This window comes from Bombus fervidus, chromosome 14, assembly GCF_041682495.2.
Source record: "Bombus fervidus isolate BK054 chromosome 14, iyBomFerv1, whole genome shotgun sequence".
In the NCBI taxonomy this organism is placed as follows: Eukaryota; Metazoa; Arthropoda; class Insecta; order Hymenoptera; family Apidae; genus Bombus; species Bombus fervidus.
The window spans coordinates 7,233,380-7,247,621 of record NC_091530.1 but is presented as its reverse complement, the minus strand read 5'-3'; the positions used below and the strand labels follow the sequence as shown (position 1 = coordinate 7,247,621).

Here is a 14,242-nt window from a genome sequence, read left to right as displayed (position 1 = left end):
GAACGTCTCATCCGGGGGCGACCGATACGCATTTTTCTCGAGAAAAAGGTTTCGAAGGGTATCACGGATGTGCAATCGCTGTACACACGCTTGAAAGAGAAACTGATATGTATTCTCACTCAGCACGTCTACGAAGTAACCTGGGTAAATCGAATTCCCGTGTCTTTTAACCGGAACCCTTTTACGCCATCTTTTTACCATGTATCTTTTTCCATTTATTATTTTTCAAACATTCTTTTATTTATATTGTGCAGGATGTCAAAAAGACCCGGGCGATTGTACATAGTGTGAACCTAGATATTGAGACAGTGTTGAAATGGGTTCCTATGCAAATATATCATTTGAGGATTATTTTTCAAGTTAGAAACAATTTGGTTTTACGTTGGTAATACATGGATTACTGTGTAGATCACATATTTGTCGCTCTGAGACAGGGCAGACCACGTGTGAGGAAAATGTGGTGAGGTTAGATAAGATGGATACAAAAATTTGCTTTCTGAAAATAGATGATACGTGGGCGATGTTTTGTAAGAAATAAATTTAATTGTTATGTTAATTTAACTTCATTCATATTAGACTGTATAATTTATACTATTGGTATTTTTTAGATATTCAAGAAGGTGACGTATATTTAATAAACATATATTTCATCCGAGAAGCAAATGAAGAGATAGTTTTAATATGGAAATTGACTACAAATATATCTAATTTTAAAATTACTGTTCTATAGAGCACAGGAAATGTGACTCATCAATTTCAAGACGTTTTTAAACCAGAAACTAAAAGGGAGGACAATTTTGGGAAGTTAAAAGGATAGAGTGAGAAGGATAAATCTACGCAGCTAACGGTGTATTTCTAGCAGAGAATTAAATTATTTATAACTTGAAAAACAAGGTTCAAGTAACATTCTCGTGACTGAACTTTCTTCGTTGATTTGTTATTCAAAAATTACACCATGTAAACATTTCTCGACTTTCTTATCACTCTATATGTATCATTTTCTTTTCTTTTTTTTTTTTTTTTTATCCTAATATTGTCGTACCGTTCTTTTTGTCTTCGTTGTCGTCCTTTGATAACTTTGGTATAACGATATTTAAATGATGAAAGCGAGAATTCGAAATCGATTTGCCCAGGAGTCGCATCGTTTATAGATGCGTACACATCACCCGATGCCATTATATTCAATATTTGTCATTTTTAACGATCACTGCAGTTCTGACGAATGCTAGAGTGCTGTAAGATATACGGCTTTAGAGGGTTATGCGCATTTTTCTCCCACCATAAATATATATACGTATATTATATATTCTTAGTGGAACCAGGATTTGTATAGAGCAAACTCGAGGGCTCTCTGTTTCGTTCAATTTCGAATCTCTTCTAATACTTCAGAGCAATTTTATTGTTTTATTGCTTCTTCTTGATAAAACGACACGGTCGTTAACGTTAACAGAGCGATATGATGTATTGAGAGCAAAAATGGACCAAGTCACATTTTTTCTAAACGTGAATTTATTACATTGGAATTTATTACATTGGAATTTATTACATTAACACTAGAATTACTAAATCAGCCAAAATAGTATTTTTTGCTTTTAAGATTACTAAAAACATGCAACTGTTTTTCATAGTATTAACTTTGGACAGCATTTACTTTTATTGTAACAAAAATATGATCTATTTTCATCACACTACCTTAATTCCAATTAATTAAGTATACCATATCAAAGATCGGTAGTTCTATGTATTAATTTATTGCACTGAGCTGTATTAATTCTTAAAAACTATCATTAGGTTAAATTTCTTTCAATGTTACTTTGTTACATAATATTGAATAGTAATAAAACATTTAATTGCACTCTGTTTGAATTCACTGATTTCCAAAATGGAAAAAGAATAAAGTGGTGCAAAATGTCATGATACTACAGACTTGACTCCTCTTTTATGGTAGCTTTTAAGGATGAATCATGCAAAAGTGAAGAAAATAATTCATTGTTTCCAAATCAAACCAGATAATACAATGGAATCAGTTGTTACATTGAATTATTTGCATATATATTTTAGATAGAGAATTATCCAATTTGTGAAGTGTTAGGACTAGTCCACTTTTTCTCTCAGTGTCTCGCATTTTTCTTTTTTTTTCTTTCTTTACTAAAACGAGAAAAACTAAGAAGTCTACGAATCCGTTTGAAAGAAATACCAGAGTCCTCCATCGCGCCTCGAGCATCCGATCCTTTTACGATTTTATGCAACGCCGAATGCATGTGACGTACACACTCTAGGATTCAAGTTTCTCTCTGTCACCTGTATTTATATATATACATATATATGTAATATGTATACGTATATTTTAATACATATATATATGTACATATATATAACGATGCCAAGTAGCTGCTTGAAAAACTGCCAGACTGCCAACGATCCTCTAACAATTATTCGAATTTTTGTCTAACTTTTAATCGACCGTTTTTTTAGAAACCTCGACCGTGGCATGTTATCGTGCATGATAGATTCGTAGAGTACGTTTTTAATAATGATACTGAATTTAGAACGAAGAGGTTAGGACGACCGTGGCGGTATACTTTTTCATTTTCTTTTCTATCTTTTTTTTTATTTTTTTCTCTCTTCTCTGGTCTTATTCCGATCGAGTGGTGCGAGTTGATCGCTCGATGGCATTCCCACAGTTAATCAGGCAGCTCGTTTACCATTTATACTACTGTATCATCTAACGTTGCGTCGATGAACCACGATTGGGGCCGAACAGAAATTCCATCGTGCGAAATCTCATCATTTACCTGGTTACTGCGATTTAGAATTGCGAAAATTTGGTTGCTTATGATTTTTTGCTGTTTTAGAGGAATATTGAAAGATTCGTGGATAACAAGAAAATATTTTGCCAGCTATATTTTAGAAAATCTGTGGAATAAATTACCATAATCTGATTATAAATTGGTCACCAGCATATTGGAATTGTCAGTATTGTACTCGGTACTTTTTTTCATAAGATTAACAAATTTTTACTTTACTTTCTAAATTAGGAAAGTTATCTTGGTCCTATTTTAAATTTCTTAATATTTCCAGGAGACTTTGGAACGTCGTGGATAAAATAGAAAGAAAAACGCGTCTGATCATAGATTGGCCATCATTGTTGGAATTTTCAAATTTGCTCTGCTCGACACGATCTTTAAAAATGTCCCTTTCGTGAGATTAGAAAATTGTTACTAATAGAAAAATTATCTCAGAATATTGTACATTTCGTAATATCTCTAGAAGACCTTGAAAGATTCATGAATAATAAGTAGAAAATATCTTGGAACCTAGGAGAGGCAAATCATGTTCGACCATAAACCGACTACTTTCACCGAAATTCTCTGTCTCTCACTCGGCATAATAAACGAATTAGATTTTCGTGAAATTTTCCTTAATTTTCCAGCAAATTTTGGAAGATTCACATTTTGAAAATTCATATTAACCACGGATCGGTATTAATTATATAAATTAAGAAATTCTTGTTAACAGAGAAATTATGTAAAAAATTCTATTCTATATTTTCTTAATCCACGATCTTTCATTTTCTTTAGCATTCTTCTAGAAAATCCCGCGGGAAGAATCCGCTTATTTTCCCAGGACAATGAAACGACGAAGGGAACAGACTGATACGCATGCCGAAGACTACTTACCTATTTACATACTCTGATTCGTTATTCTTCGCTCGTATCCCATCAGAGTATATCGGTGGATAACCAGTAATTTAAACTTTGATGCTTTCAACGGGCAAACGATATAATTACGGATCAAGCACGAAATTTCTGAGTCGACCAATTCAGCCTAAAAGTTACCGTGACAACGTGTCCCGACTTTTCATGACAGAAAATCAGACACCACGATTTCGACCAACGAGAATGTCGTCCTGTGTCTTTCACCATGAAACTTTCGTTCAAAATTTCGTCAATGAAATACAACAGTGGATAATCGAATTATTATGATCAGATAAAAAAAAAAAAAAATGACAAATTTCATTTCTTCGATTTTTCAATAATTTTGTACAAGTTTCAGATCGTTATACTGGACGGGTAACAAAATTGAAACAAGTAATATCTTTCTTTTGGTCGAACAAAGTGTTAGAGAAAGAAGATGAATGATTGAATATTTTTTGTAAAAAAACTTAGAAATTTTCCAAACATATTTATTCAAATTTCAAACAATTTCAAAATTTCCGAATAGATCGTACTAATTTGATGAATCATTGTGCACAGTCTTTGTCCTCTCATAGTTCCAAAATTACTTTCGCTTTCGTACCTTCGTTGTAAACTGTAACATGTGCAACATTATTTTTCTTTTCATTCCCACATCTACTTATGACCTTTTCTTTATTTCTTTTCTCAATGTACGTATTCCTAAGTGTATGTTTCAGTAAGAGCTTTATTTTATACTTACCTTTTTCCTTTCTTTTTTTCTTTTTTTGATAGGTACGAGGTCACAATCGGTTCATCGACGCTGCCAGGTTTTCCCGTATGTCTTATCGGCATCTTATCACCACCGAGAATATTTTCTTTCGAATCCCGTAGGCACATCAAAGTAGGTTGCTCGTGAACACCGCTGGAGCTGTCTCCCTTTTTCTAGCCTCAGTAGAACGAACTTGTCTCATTTGCCACCAATAAAAAAAGCGGCACCAGTAGCAGAACAAAGAAAGAAAGGACGACTGTTCTTCGTCTAACCAAAAATAATATCAAGACTATATATGTAAAATGTATATAAATACCTATGTATATATCAATTTATATATTTTTTGCATATATACGTATCTATCCTTCCCAAAAATCTGCCGCTGAATGATGATTATCGATCACACACGATCGAGGGACAGAAAAGTTTCACAAAAGTTCAACCTAACCTAAAAAAGGCAAAAAAATGAAAAGAAGAAATACGTACGTATGTGAAACTTTTGGACGTGAAAAAAAAAGAGAACAAATTTAAATATGTACTATATTATTCTCCTACCCATGATTTGTATACACCATGTAATCTTATTATTCCCCCCTTTATTTAATTGATCGCCTAGTGAAACTGGCCTCTTAATCCCAGTAATGTAAATAGACAAAAGCGAATCACGTCGACACGACTAAACACGGGCGTTCTCGCTCTCTACTTTTTTCTATCCAGGTTCCGCAGGGAGAGACACAATGCTGACGTGGAAAAAGGAGACGGAAAAGACGGGAAGGATGGGAAGGAGGGTGAATCCTCGCATGCCAGGAAACTCTCCACAGCGGACGAGAACACTGCTGTTAAAGGACGGGCTGGGAAGTGGGGACGACTCTTAGGTAATTGAAAACTACCAAATTTTTATCATATGTCGGTTTTCTTTTCATTTCTTTGTAATTCGATTCAAATTCTATGCCAATTCTATTTTAATTCAATCACGAATTATTTTTTAGGATATATTGTTTTTGTATAAAATGACACGAAGATAATTGAAGATAGTGAAAGTAATGCTTGCAAACGTTAATACTGTAGTTGCAATAGGCTTGGTTTCTTGGGAGAAGATTATTGGAAGAAAGAAGTTAGGAAGAACTTGCAAAAAAAAAAAGATCATTTGTACGGCTTACTTGAAATCCTTACAAATGTTCTACTTTTAATTGTGTTATTTCTGTTTCGTCATATGGAAACCATTGTAAAACGATCATTGTGATGGATATTTTGACTCTATTGGTCAATGAATAATAAAAACCTAAAAGATGAAAACTTAAAAACCCTTAATTGTTACAATTGGATATCATGTGATCGTAATAATTCATTTTCCATTCTACATATTACATGATGAATATCATTAATAGTATTAAACCTAAGCAATAACGTTAGTAATAAACCTAATCTATAAATTAAATATATCCAAGATCCAATGGTACCAATTGAGGCTAGAGTAACTGTTTACAATATTGTAGAATATTTAAATAAAAAATTTTAGCGAAGTAAATCATCACAAAAAAGCCTGAATTTCACAGGAAGCTCCAGCCTGGACTCCGGAAGCGAGACGGGAACCGGGGTAGATACGTTCAAACGATCCTTAAGCGCCAGGGACACCCGTCCCAGTTCTAGTGCCGGTAGCAACAAGGTGTTCCCAAAATTCGGTAAGCTGACCGGTACCATCGAAGAATCAGGTGATGCTGAAAACGTGAAAGAGACGCAGCAACAGCAGCAGAATGCGGCAGATTCGAAGCAGCTCCAGCTTCGCCGACTGGAGAGCTATGACGATGGACTAATTACCACTCAGCCGAGTCACGATCGTGAAATCCTAGCTGCCGTGCTCGAGGTGAAGGTTGATCTGAAACTGGAAGTGCAACGAGTCAATCAAAGATTAGCAAAGATTGAGGACATGCTGCAGACGCTAATGACAAGGCTTCCTGCGGCTACTCCACCGCAGCAAAAGGGCTCGAACAATTTTTCAACGGGCGGTAGCGGCGGTTCCTCGCAGATTCAGCCAACCAGTCAACCACAAAGTGCTTCTAGCTGTCAACAGGGTTCCCAGGCTACGCAAACACCTGGGGGAAGCACAGAGCAGAAAATTTCTATAGCGACTGCATCCACGTCAACGACAGAAGGTTACAGAGAGCAAGGTACAACCACAGAGAGAAGCTCCAAGTCGCAAGAGCATCATCATCATCACCATCACCATCATCAATCGCAACAGTCTGACAGATTGAAGGACAGTAGTAGTGATTATAAAACTTCCTCGAGGGAAATGAGTAAAGAGTTGTTAGAAAGACTGGCCCAGGCGTCCACTTCCAGAGGGGACGATGGTACATCCCTTGGACCGTTGATTTTGAGGAAGAGAAGAAGCAAATCAAGGAACAAGGGAGCCGCACCGTTGGCACCGTTAGCTAGTCAGCCTATTAGTCCTTCGGAGGCGACAGAGACCACGCAGATGCTCGAGTGCACGGATGACAGGGAACAGAATACCACCACGACGGACAGAAGCGACAGGTCCGACAGAAAACGGCCTCCGCCCAGACCTAGGGAATACTTGTGAAAGTTCTTAAGGCTCCGGACGATCGTCTCGAGGCTGATATTCTGGCGAGAATCGCTGGAACGAACTGCCGTTCTCTGGAATAATTTTGTTAAGGTTAGGGTTAAGTATGGTGGAATTAGATGTGACGTAAGAAAGTTTTATGTGGTTGGTTAGGATCGTCGGTGCTGGTCCTATTCTAATCGATGGAAAAAGGAAAATAGCTATTTGGAAGTTATCATAATCGGGAAGAAATGGAAGTTGTATCGAGGTTAAGATTTCTAGTTTCTTTGAAGAAGAGAAGGACGGCTGTTTCAGCGAACTCTTTTCAACGAAATGAGACGAGTGTACCGGTAGAGTAAGCTACCTGTAAAATTTCACCGCGTACGTTTTAAGGACATGCTGCATTTTCGCTACTCGCTTCGCGTCTGGTCTTCAGCGAGCATTCGTCGGTACGCGTGAAGAGCAAATCCGACACGGGGAAAAAGATATTGATTTTTGAGGTTATGGATCGGCGATTGTCGTTCGAATTTAATACGTAAGAAAAGAAACCAAAGAAATTCTATAAAGAAGGTTAAAAAAACATAAGAGAGCAAAAATAAAAGGGGGATGTACCGACGAAACGATCCCGCTACTATAATGCAACTTGGCATATTTTTGCATGGCCAAACACGCGATTAAAAAGCAAAAAAGTAAACCAAAGAAAAAATACATAAAAAAGTATATCGAATTATATACTGCTTGCGACGGCTTCTTCGAGACATCGAACGTTTAAACGAGAGGAGGATGGAAACTAACAAAATTCAGAATACTCACGTTCTAATACGTAAGGTAACACACACTGTAATCGTAGGTTTACACGCATCTTTAGGGGATATCAGCTAGACTCGTGGTTGCGCGCGATAGATTTTAAGTAACTACAACAACCAACAACAACAAAAGAAAAGGAAACGATAAGGAAGAGAATGAGAATAAAGCATATGAAACGGATAAAAAAGAATAGAGTAAAGAGAAGACGAAGAACGATATATACATACATATATGTATATGTACTCTTGAAGCAATTAGAGAATCGTTGATCACGTTCTTCATTCATTTTTAATCATTCCTTAATTAATTCTATATAAATTGAATGAGAAAATTGTCAATAAACGGTCCAACTATAAAATGAACAATGCTACACGATTCTTTAATTGCTTGGAACGGTTCAGGCTCGACGACTAATTATTATAAGAGCGTTGAAAATTTGGAGAAAGTAAGAGTTAGTATAGAGAGAGTATCGTAATGTTCTCTGCATTTGAGTTTTCAGACAGTCGAGCTCTGTGATTAGAGGCGAAAGGTGTCGAGACGCGTTGTCAAGTCGTTTATCGTTGCATCGTTATCGCTGCACCATGGTGCCGTGTTCTTCTTTTTTACCGTTTCCCCTTTTTTATTTCTCTCCTCTATTTCAGTCAATAACTTCGAAAAAACGAGATTCGCGAACGTTGATCGATGGCTTTTCGATAGTTTCGTCTCAATGAACCGTGTGTGTATGCTTTATGTACGTATGTATGCGTGTATATGATTAAAAATCGATTACAAGTGCGTGAATTTGTGTGATAATTAGTCGTGACGACCTTGGGAGGACATTCATTGAACATTTTAAACCTCGGAGCTAAATTTGTTTCACCAGGTTTGAAGTTGAGTCATTTGTTTTTAACTTTAAGTTCAATCTAACCTAACCCCAATCATTTAGATTTTGCTTATTGTGGTATGTTCACTATATTCTTTTCAGTTTAGTATTATCTCATCTTGTTTCTTTATCTTTCTAAAAAGAACATAGAGATCCTACAATAGATTTAGATGAAAGTAATTTGAAAATTAATACCGGAAGTGCTCTCATGGTCACCCTTGCATTTTTCTAAGCTTCCCATCGGAAAGTATTATCACTACCCTCTTCAGGAGACCTTGCCCGTAAAGCGACCTCTTAAACGTCTCAAGATAGATAATAAGAGTTGAGGTTATAAAGCTATTCAACGAGAAAGAATTCAAGGTACACCAAGAAACCAGTTCTCGTAGGTGCCTAGAAGCTACCGACAAAGGTCATTCTTATTTTTTTTAAACGTGTTAAACAACATACTTCTCCTTGTTCCTCCAGCTTTTCTATTCGACTCTTAGAAAAAAAAAGAAATATATAATAAAATTCAATGAAGACGTTTAATTCGATAATGGTTCCCGAAACCCACCATGAAGCGACGATAATGAATAATTATAAATTGTTAAAAGTCAATTCGACCACGCCTCGAATGGCTGCATTTCCAATGCAGCGGTCGCGCGAAATTTAAATATTAACAAAGCAAAATATAAAAAAGAACGAATAAAGTATAGGAAAGGAAAAAAGCATGAAAGAAAAAAAAAGATAAATAAGTAAATAAAACTCTCCATTTTGACCGAACTTGAAGTACTGTAACTTCCGGTCGCGATATTTCAATAATGACAAATGTCAAATGCCATTACGGAAACTCAAAGATTCCGTATACTTTGTTACATTGCAGAACATGACCTAATCCCGCGTTCACATGGCATTCACAGAAGCCAAACAGCAATATTAGGTGTATATATATCTTGTAACTACGACACGTGTATATATATTCATACATACATATACATATATATAATATACATAGAAAAAGCAAGAAATTGATGAAGTGACGCGTGGTTCGTGTCAACGCGTTTGCAACAAGAAAATGTTTAAAAACAAGCAGGAAGAAAATATCATATCGCGATTATTCTTTCCTTTTCCTCTAATTCTTTCTCGGTTTCCGGCGCAGCTTTCTGTTTCGAGAAAAACTTCGTTTCGACAACGAGAATATTCATATATATCACCCACGTATACATACATCCGTATATATATATACACACACACAGAAATAGAGACACACATATGCATATGTATGTTGTATTTCTGTTGCTGCCGCCTCGAGAAAGAACTTTGAATAACACAATTCTGAAGGACAATCAAAGATGGAAAGTACTGATCTCACGAGTAGAGAGAATTGCGATTAATCGAATAAGCCTCTGATAGATATATACATATATATATATTTCGTTAGCTTAAGCCGACATATATAGATGAAACGATACGAGCGAAGGAGCTTTTGAGGTTACATATACATGTATATCATTTTTCCACGCCGCGATTCCCCTCATGTATCTATATTGCATATGGCGGAACATATGGTTTACTTTTCTTTATTTACGGTCACTATCGTAGTATGAATATAGAAAGTTAAATCGTTAAAGTGTTAAATTCTGTAAACTAACGAACCAAGCATTGCTTTTTGGCGTTATTAATTAACGAATATCGATCATTCGCGTAATATTATCCAGATTTGAACGCAATTCAGATTAAAGGGGAACCACGGATCGTCGAGACCCGAACATACCACTGAACGTTGATCCACGATGATTCAAAATGAATAAATGAAAAAAAAAAACGAAGGGAACACGGGCAAACGCGCTGACAGGGATATCTACGCGTGTAAATACTATAAATATTAAATAGAAGCGAAAAATATGGAAGAAAGAATGTGAGAATGCCTGTTTGTGTGTGTATGGGGCATGAAGACGAAGAGCGTACAAGAGTAATGCAGAAATAGTTCTAATTTCACAATGTTACCGAGAACGAGATGAAGAAAATGAAGAGAAAGATGTTGAATTATCGAGCAGTTACGAGGACTTTGTTAATTAGGTTTTAGCGGCGGTGACGATATAGCTGGCTCTATCGTAGTTTCTATACACTTTAAAACGAACGCGGAAGTTTAACATACCGTTGAAACGTTTACAGCAGCTGACGCGCGTCGATCGAGAATTATTGTCAGGAACGGTGCGCCTTGCTCCTTTTTAACGCTGCATATCCAGTCTATCGGCCCGACGTTCCAAATCGATTTACCATTTTCATACTAACCTTAAAAATTAACCCTTGTCTTAACATCGGATCATACTTGTGGCAAACATTATAGTTGTAATTCAATAAGGGGATATTGTACTCGTAATGAAATTTGAATACTTTAACAATGTTTAATCTAACTGCAAATTATATATAACATATCCATAACACATCATCTGACATGGTGCTACAAAAATGTTCACTTGAGTATCTACTGAAAAGATCATAAGGCAAGGAGTTAATTTACAAAATCCTTTTTTTCAATCTTACTAAAATTTCGACGAAAATATTTGAAATTCTGCAAGAAATATTCACTCACGTAATTTCAATTTCAGTTTCGAATTGGCATTTTAAAAATTGCTAATACTGGCGATATTGGAATGGCGGGAAAGTGGACTCGCTCTGTTCGCTATCCGAGAGCTTCTCTTCTCGCGCACGTATCCTCGTCTCCGTCGGGCGGTTCCATTGGTGACCGGTAAGTCGACCACCAAACGTTTCCGTAAACCGTTGCATCGAAAATATCGAAGACTGACGACGCGTTTCATCTCCTCGATAAACCCAGCGCCATATTGGTTTCATAAAATCCCCGATTTACATTCCATTCGGATTCGCCACTCGTGATGTTCGACACAATCGAAACATTCTAGTATCAGTTCGCAACGAGCCAATTTTCAACGCGACAAAGCTCGAACGAAGCCGATAACGAAGTCACGAATGATCGAGGTGGACGACATATGATCGACTTATTGGTCCGTCATGTTGGAATCGTTGACAACGCGGTCTTTTTGAGTGTTTCGCCAGTGTGGATCGATCCGCGTCTCTGGTAATTGCAACGACGAACCTCCATCACGTATTTTTCCCGTGGAACAGTGTGTATATGTGCAATGCACATTGTGCACGGAGCGATTTCTCCAAGAGAATCGAAGATGACGGAGGTGAAGGAGCGCAATTGGTGTCCGCGTCGAAGCTAAATGCCGACAAGGCGGGTCGTTGTCGGATATGGTGCCGCGAAAACAGGCAACACGACGAAAGAAGATATGGTAAACATGTGATATTACAATTTTTTATATATCAGCTACTTTGCAATAACGGATTATCGCCGTACTCGAGTGGAGAGCGTCGCGACACGGGTCGTCGTCGTCGTCGTCATCGTGGTCGTCATCGTCGTCATCGTCGTCGTCATCGATTTGTCAACGACGAGTTTACGAACGAACGAAAGTTTGTCTTTATTTCTTTGCGAAACTCCCGCTTGTTTGTTTCGAAAGAAAGAAAACGAGCGGATGCCTTATTTTTGTTTGAATCTGATATCTTAATCTTTCTTTTCTCTAAAATAAAAATCACAAAAACAATATGAAAGAATGACAGATTCTTTTTGTTGAAAAGAAAAAAAAGAAAGTTATACGACGACGACTGTGATCGCCGCGACGATCGAAGAAGCCGTGATCGTATCGAATTTTTTGTGAAAATGATTAAGAGAATCTATATAGTAGCTATCCGGCGGAATAACAAAGAAATAAAGAAAAAAATATATATATATTATTATGGTTATTATTATGATCATTATTATGATTACTATTAGAACAAAAGAAAAGGGGGGTAAACAAATTTTTGCTATAACTAACACTTCGTCCATTTTTCTATATGGGCAATTCGTTGCACTGTAATCAAGTCCTCGGCCTTGTAAATTCTGTCCTTGTCATTTCCGGAAACTGCTCTTCGGTAATCGAACGCCACGAAAAATCGATCAATCCAGTTACCATCGCTCAACTTATTCGTCAATCTCTTTTTATCCTCCGGAAGAAAATTCGTTTCTCAATCAACGATTTTCTATATCTTAGATTAATATGTTTTTCTAATTGATAGAAAATGACTGTCTAATAAACAATTAGCAAACATAACCTCTCTTGGTTACCGCAAAACAAATCTTCACGCTCCTATATATGACGATATGTTTCTTTTATAAATCGAAACGCCGTTGTTTTACAAAAAAAAAAAAAAAAAAAATAACACGTCGTATTTGCAATTCTGTAACGAACAACAGCGTATCACAACGTTGTATGTAAACCAAGAGAGTGTTTGTAATCATAAACTTTTCATTTTTCTATCAAGGACAAAATGGAACGAAACGAAATAAAAGAAATCTGTATTGTGAAATGATCAGATGATCGATTGATCTTCATGGCGTTGGAAAATCGACAGGAGCCGAGCTGTTTGCGAACTCTCGTGAGAATCCGATCGTGCGATCTCGACGCGAGTCAGAGAAGACGAAACGCGACGAACGAATGGTCCTACGCGAACGCTCCTCGCCGCGTTCATGTTCTTGTTGTTGTTTTCAATTCGAGCGATCGTCGACGATTGATAACAACGACGAAAGCTCTCCTTGAAAGGATCTAAATCGATAAAATCTCTAGCTTCGATCGAAAATAAAAAGCTGCACTTTCTAAGAGCAAAATGCTTACGATCGTGATCATCCTTCGAGCTCAATCGTCTTTAATTAAGATAACCTTGAAATCTTCTCTCAAAGGATCGATCTAATACAGAATTCTGTAAATATTGAATCTTTTAAATCAGTAATGCCCGATTCTGATTGAGATTGCTTAGACTTAGACGATATTGATCCTTAAGAAATTGTATTGATTACAAGGTTATTCATGGTTCTTCCCTATAAAAGGTGTAGATAATGTGAAATTAAGGTTAGAAAGTGATGAAGGACTTTTAAAGGATCGTTTAAGATGAAATATTAATTTAGGAAAATGGTATTTGAACAGCGCCACTGACGATTGAATCGAAGTATCGATAATGAGGTTAAAACTTGAGGAGCTCTTTTGTTTTAAGCAACTACATTGTAAAATGAAACATCAACCGTGAAGACTAACCAAAATTTCGAATCTACCGTGGTCTAATGTTCACTGGTCTTCCTAATATTATTTTGCGAAGCGTGGAACGTTCGAACGACGGTCGGAAGCGAAGGGTCGATCAAGGAGTTCAGAATCGGCGTCAACGATCGCTCAAAAAACCACCGAGACGAATATACTTAAAGAAAAAACAAACACATAAGATAAAAGATGAAAAATCGTATCGTCGAGAGATCAAATTGTAGCATCGAACGAAGCCTGGCTAGAATACTCAAAAGAAAGCTGCTTTCGAACTTATAATAAAAAAAGATTAAAACTTGACCGAGCTCCGCTGTTCTATTTGCGAATCGATCCTTGAATCAATCACAATTTTTCCTTCTACTTCTTTTTATTGCTCATCTTTTTCAGTGTGAACTTACAACTAATATTATATAATATATGTTTTTCCTTTCTCCC

The 14,242-nt window shown here is 36.6% G+C and overlaps 1 protein-coding gene across 10 annotated transcripts in view; it reads left to right on the top strand.

The window, feature by feature from the left end:
• The window catches only part of Eag (potassium voltage-gated channel protein ether a go-go), a 153,901-nt gene extending 139,794 nt beyond the window's left edge, over positions 1-14,107 (top strand). For 7 of the 10 annotated variants that reach the window (XM_072016571.1, XM_072016569.1, XM_072016575.1 and 4 more), the window contains 2 exons: positions 5,164-5,321; positions 6,003-14,107. In XM_072016571.1, coding sequence (XP_071872672.1) covers positions 5,164-5,321; positions 6,003-7,027 — 1,183 coding nt within the window. In that variant the 3' untranslated portion in view covers positions 7,028-14,107. The remainder of the gene's footprint in view (positions 1-5,163; positions 5,322-6,002) is intronic. The other 3 variants (XM_072016578.1, XM_072016576.1, XM_072016579.1) reach the window with 1 other exon arrangement.
• The last annotated feature ends 135 nt before the right edge of the window (positions 14,108-14,242 follow it).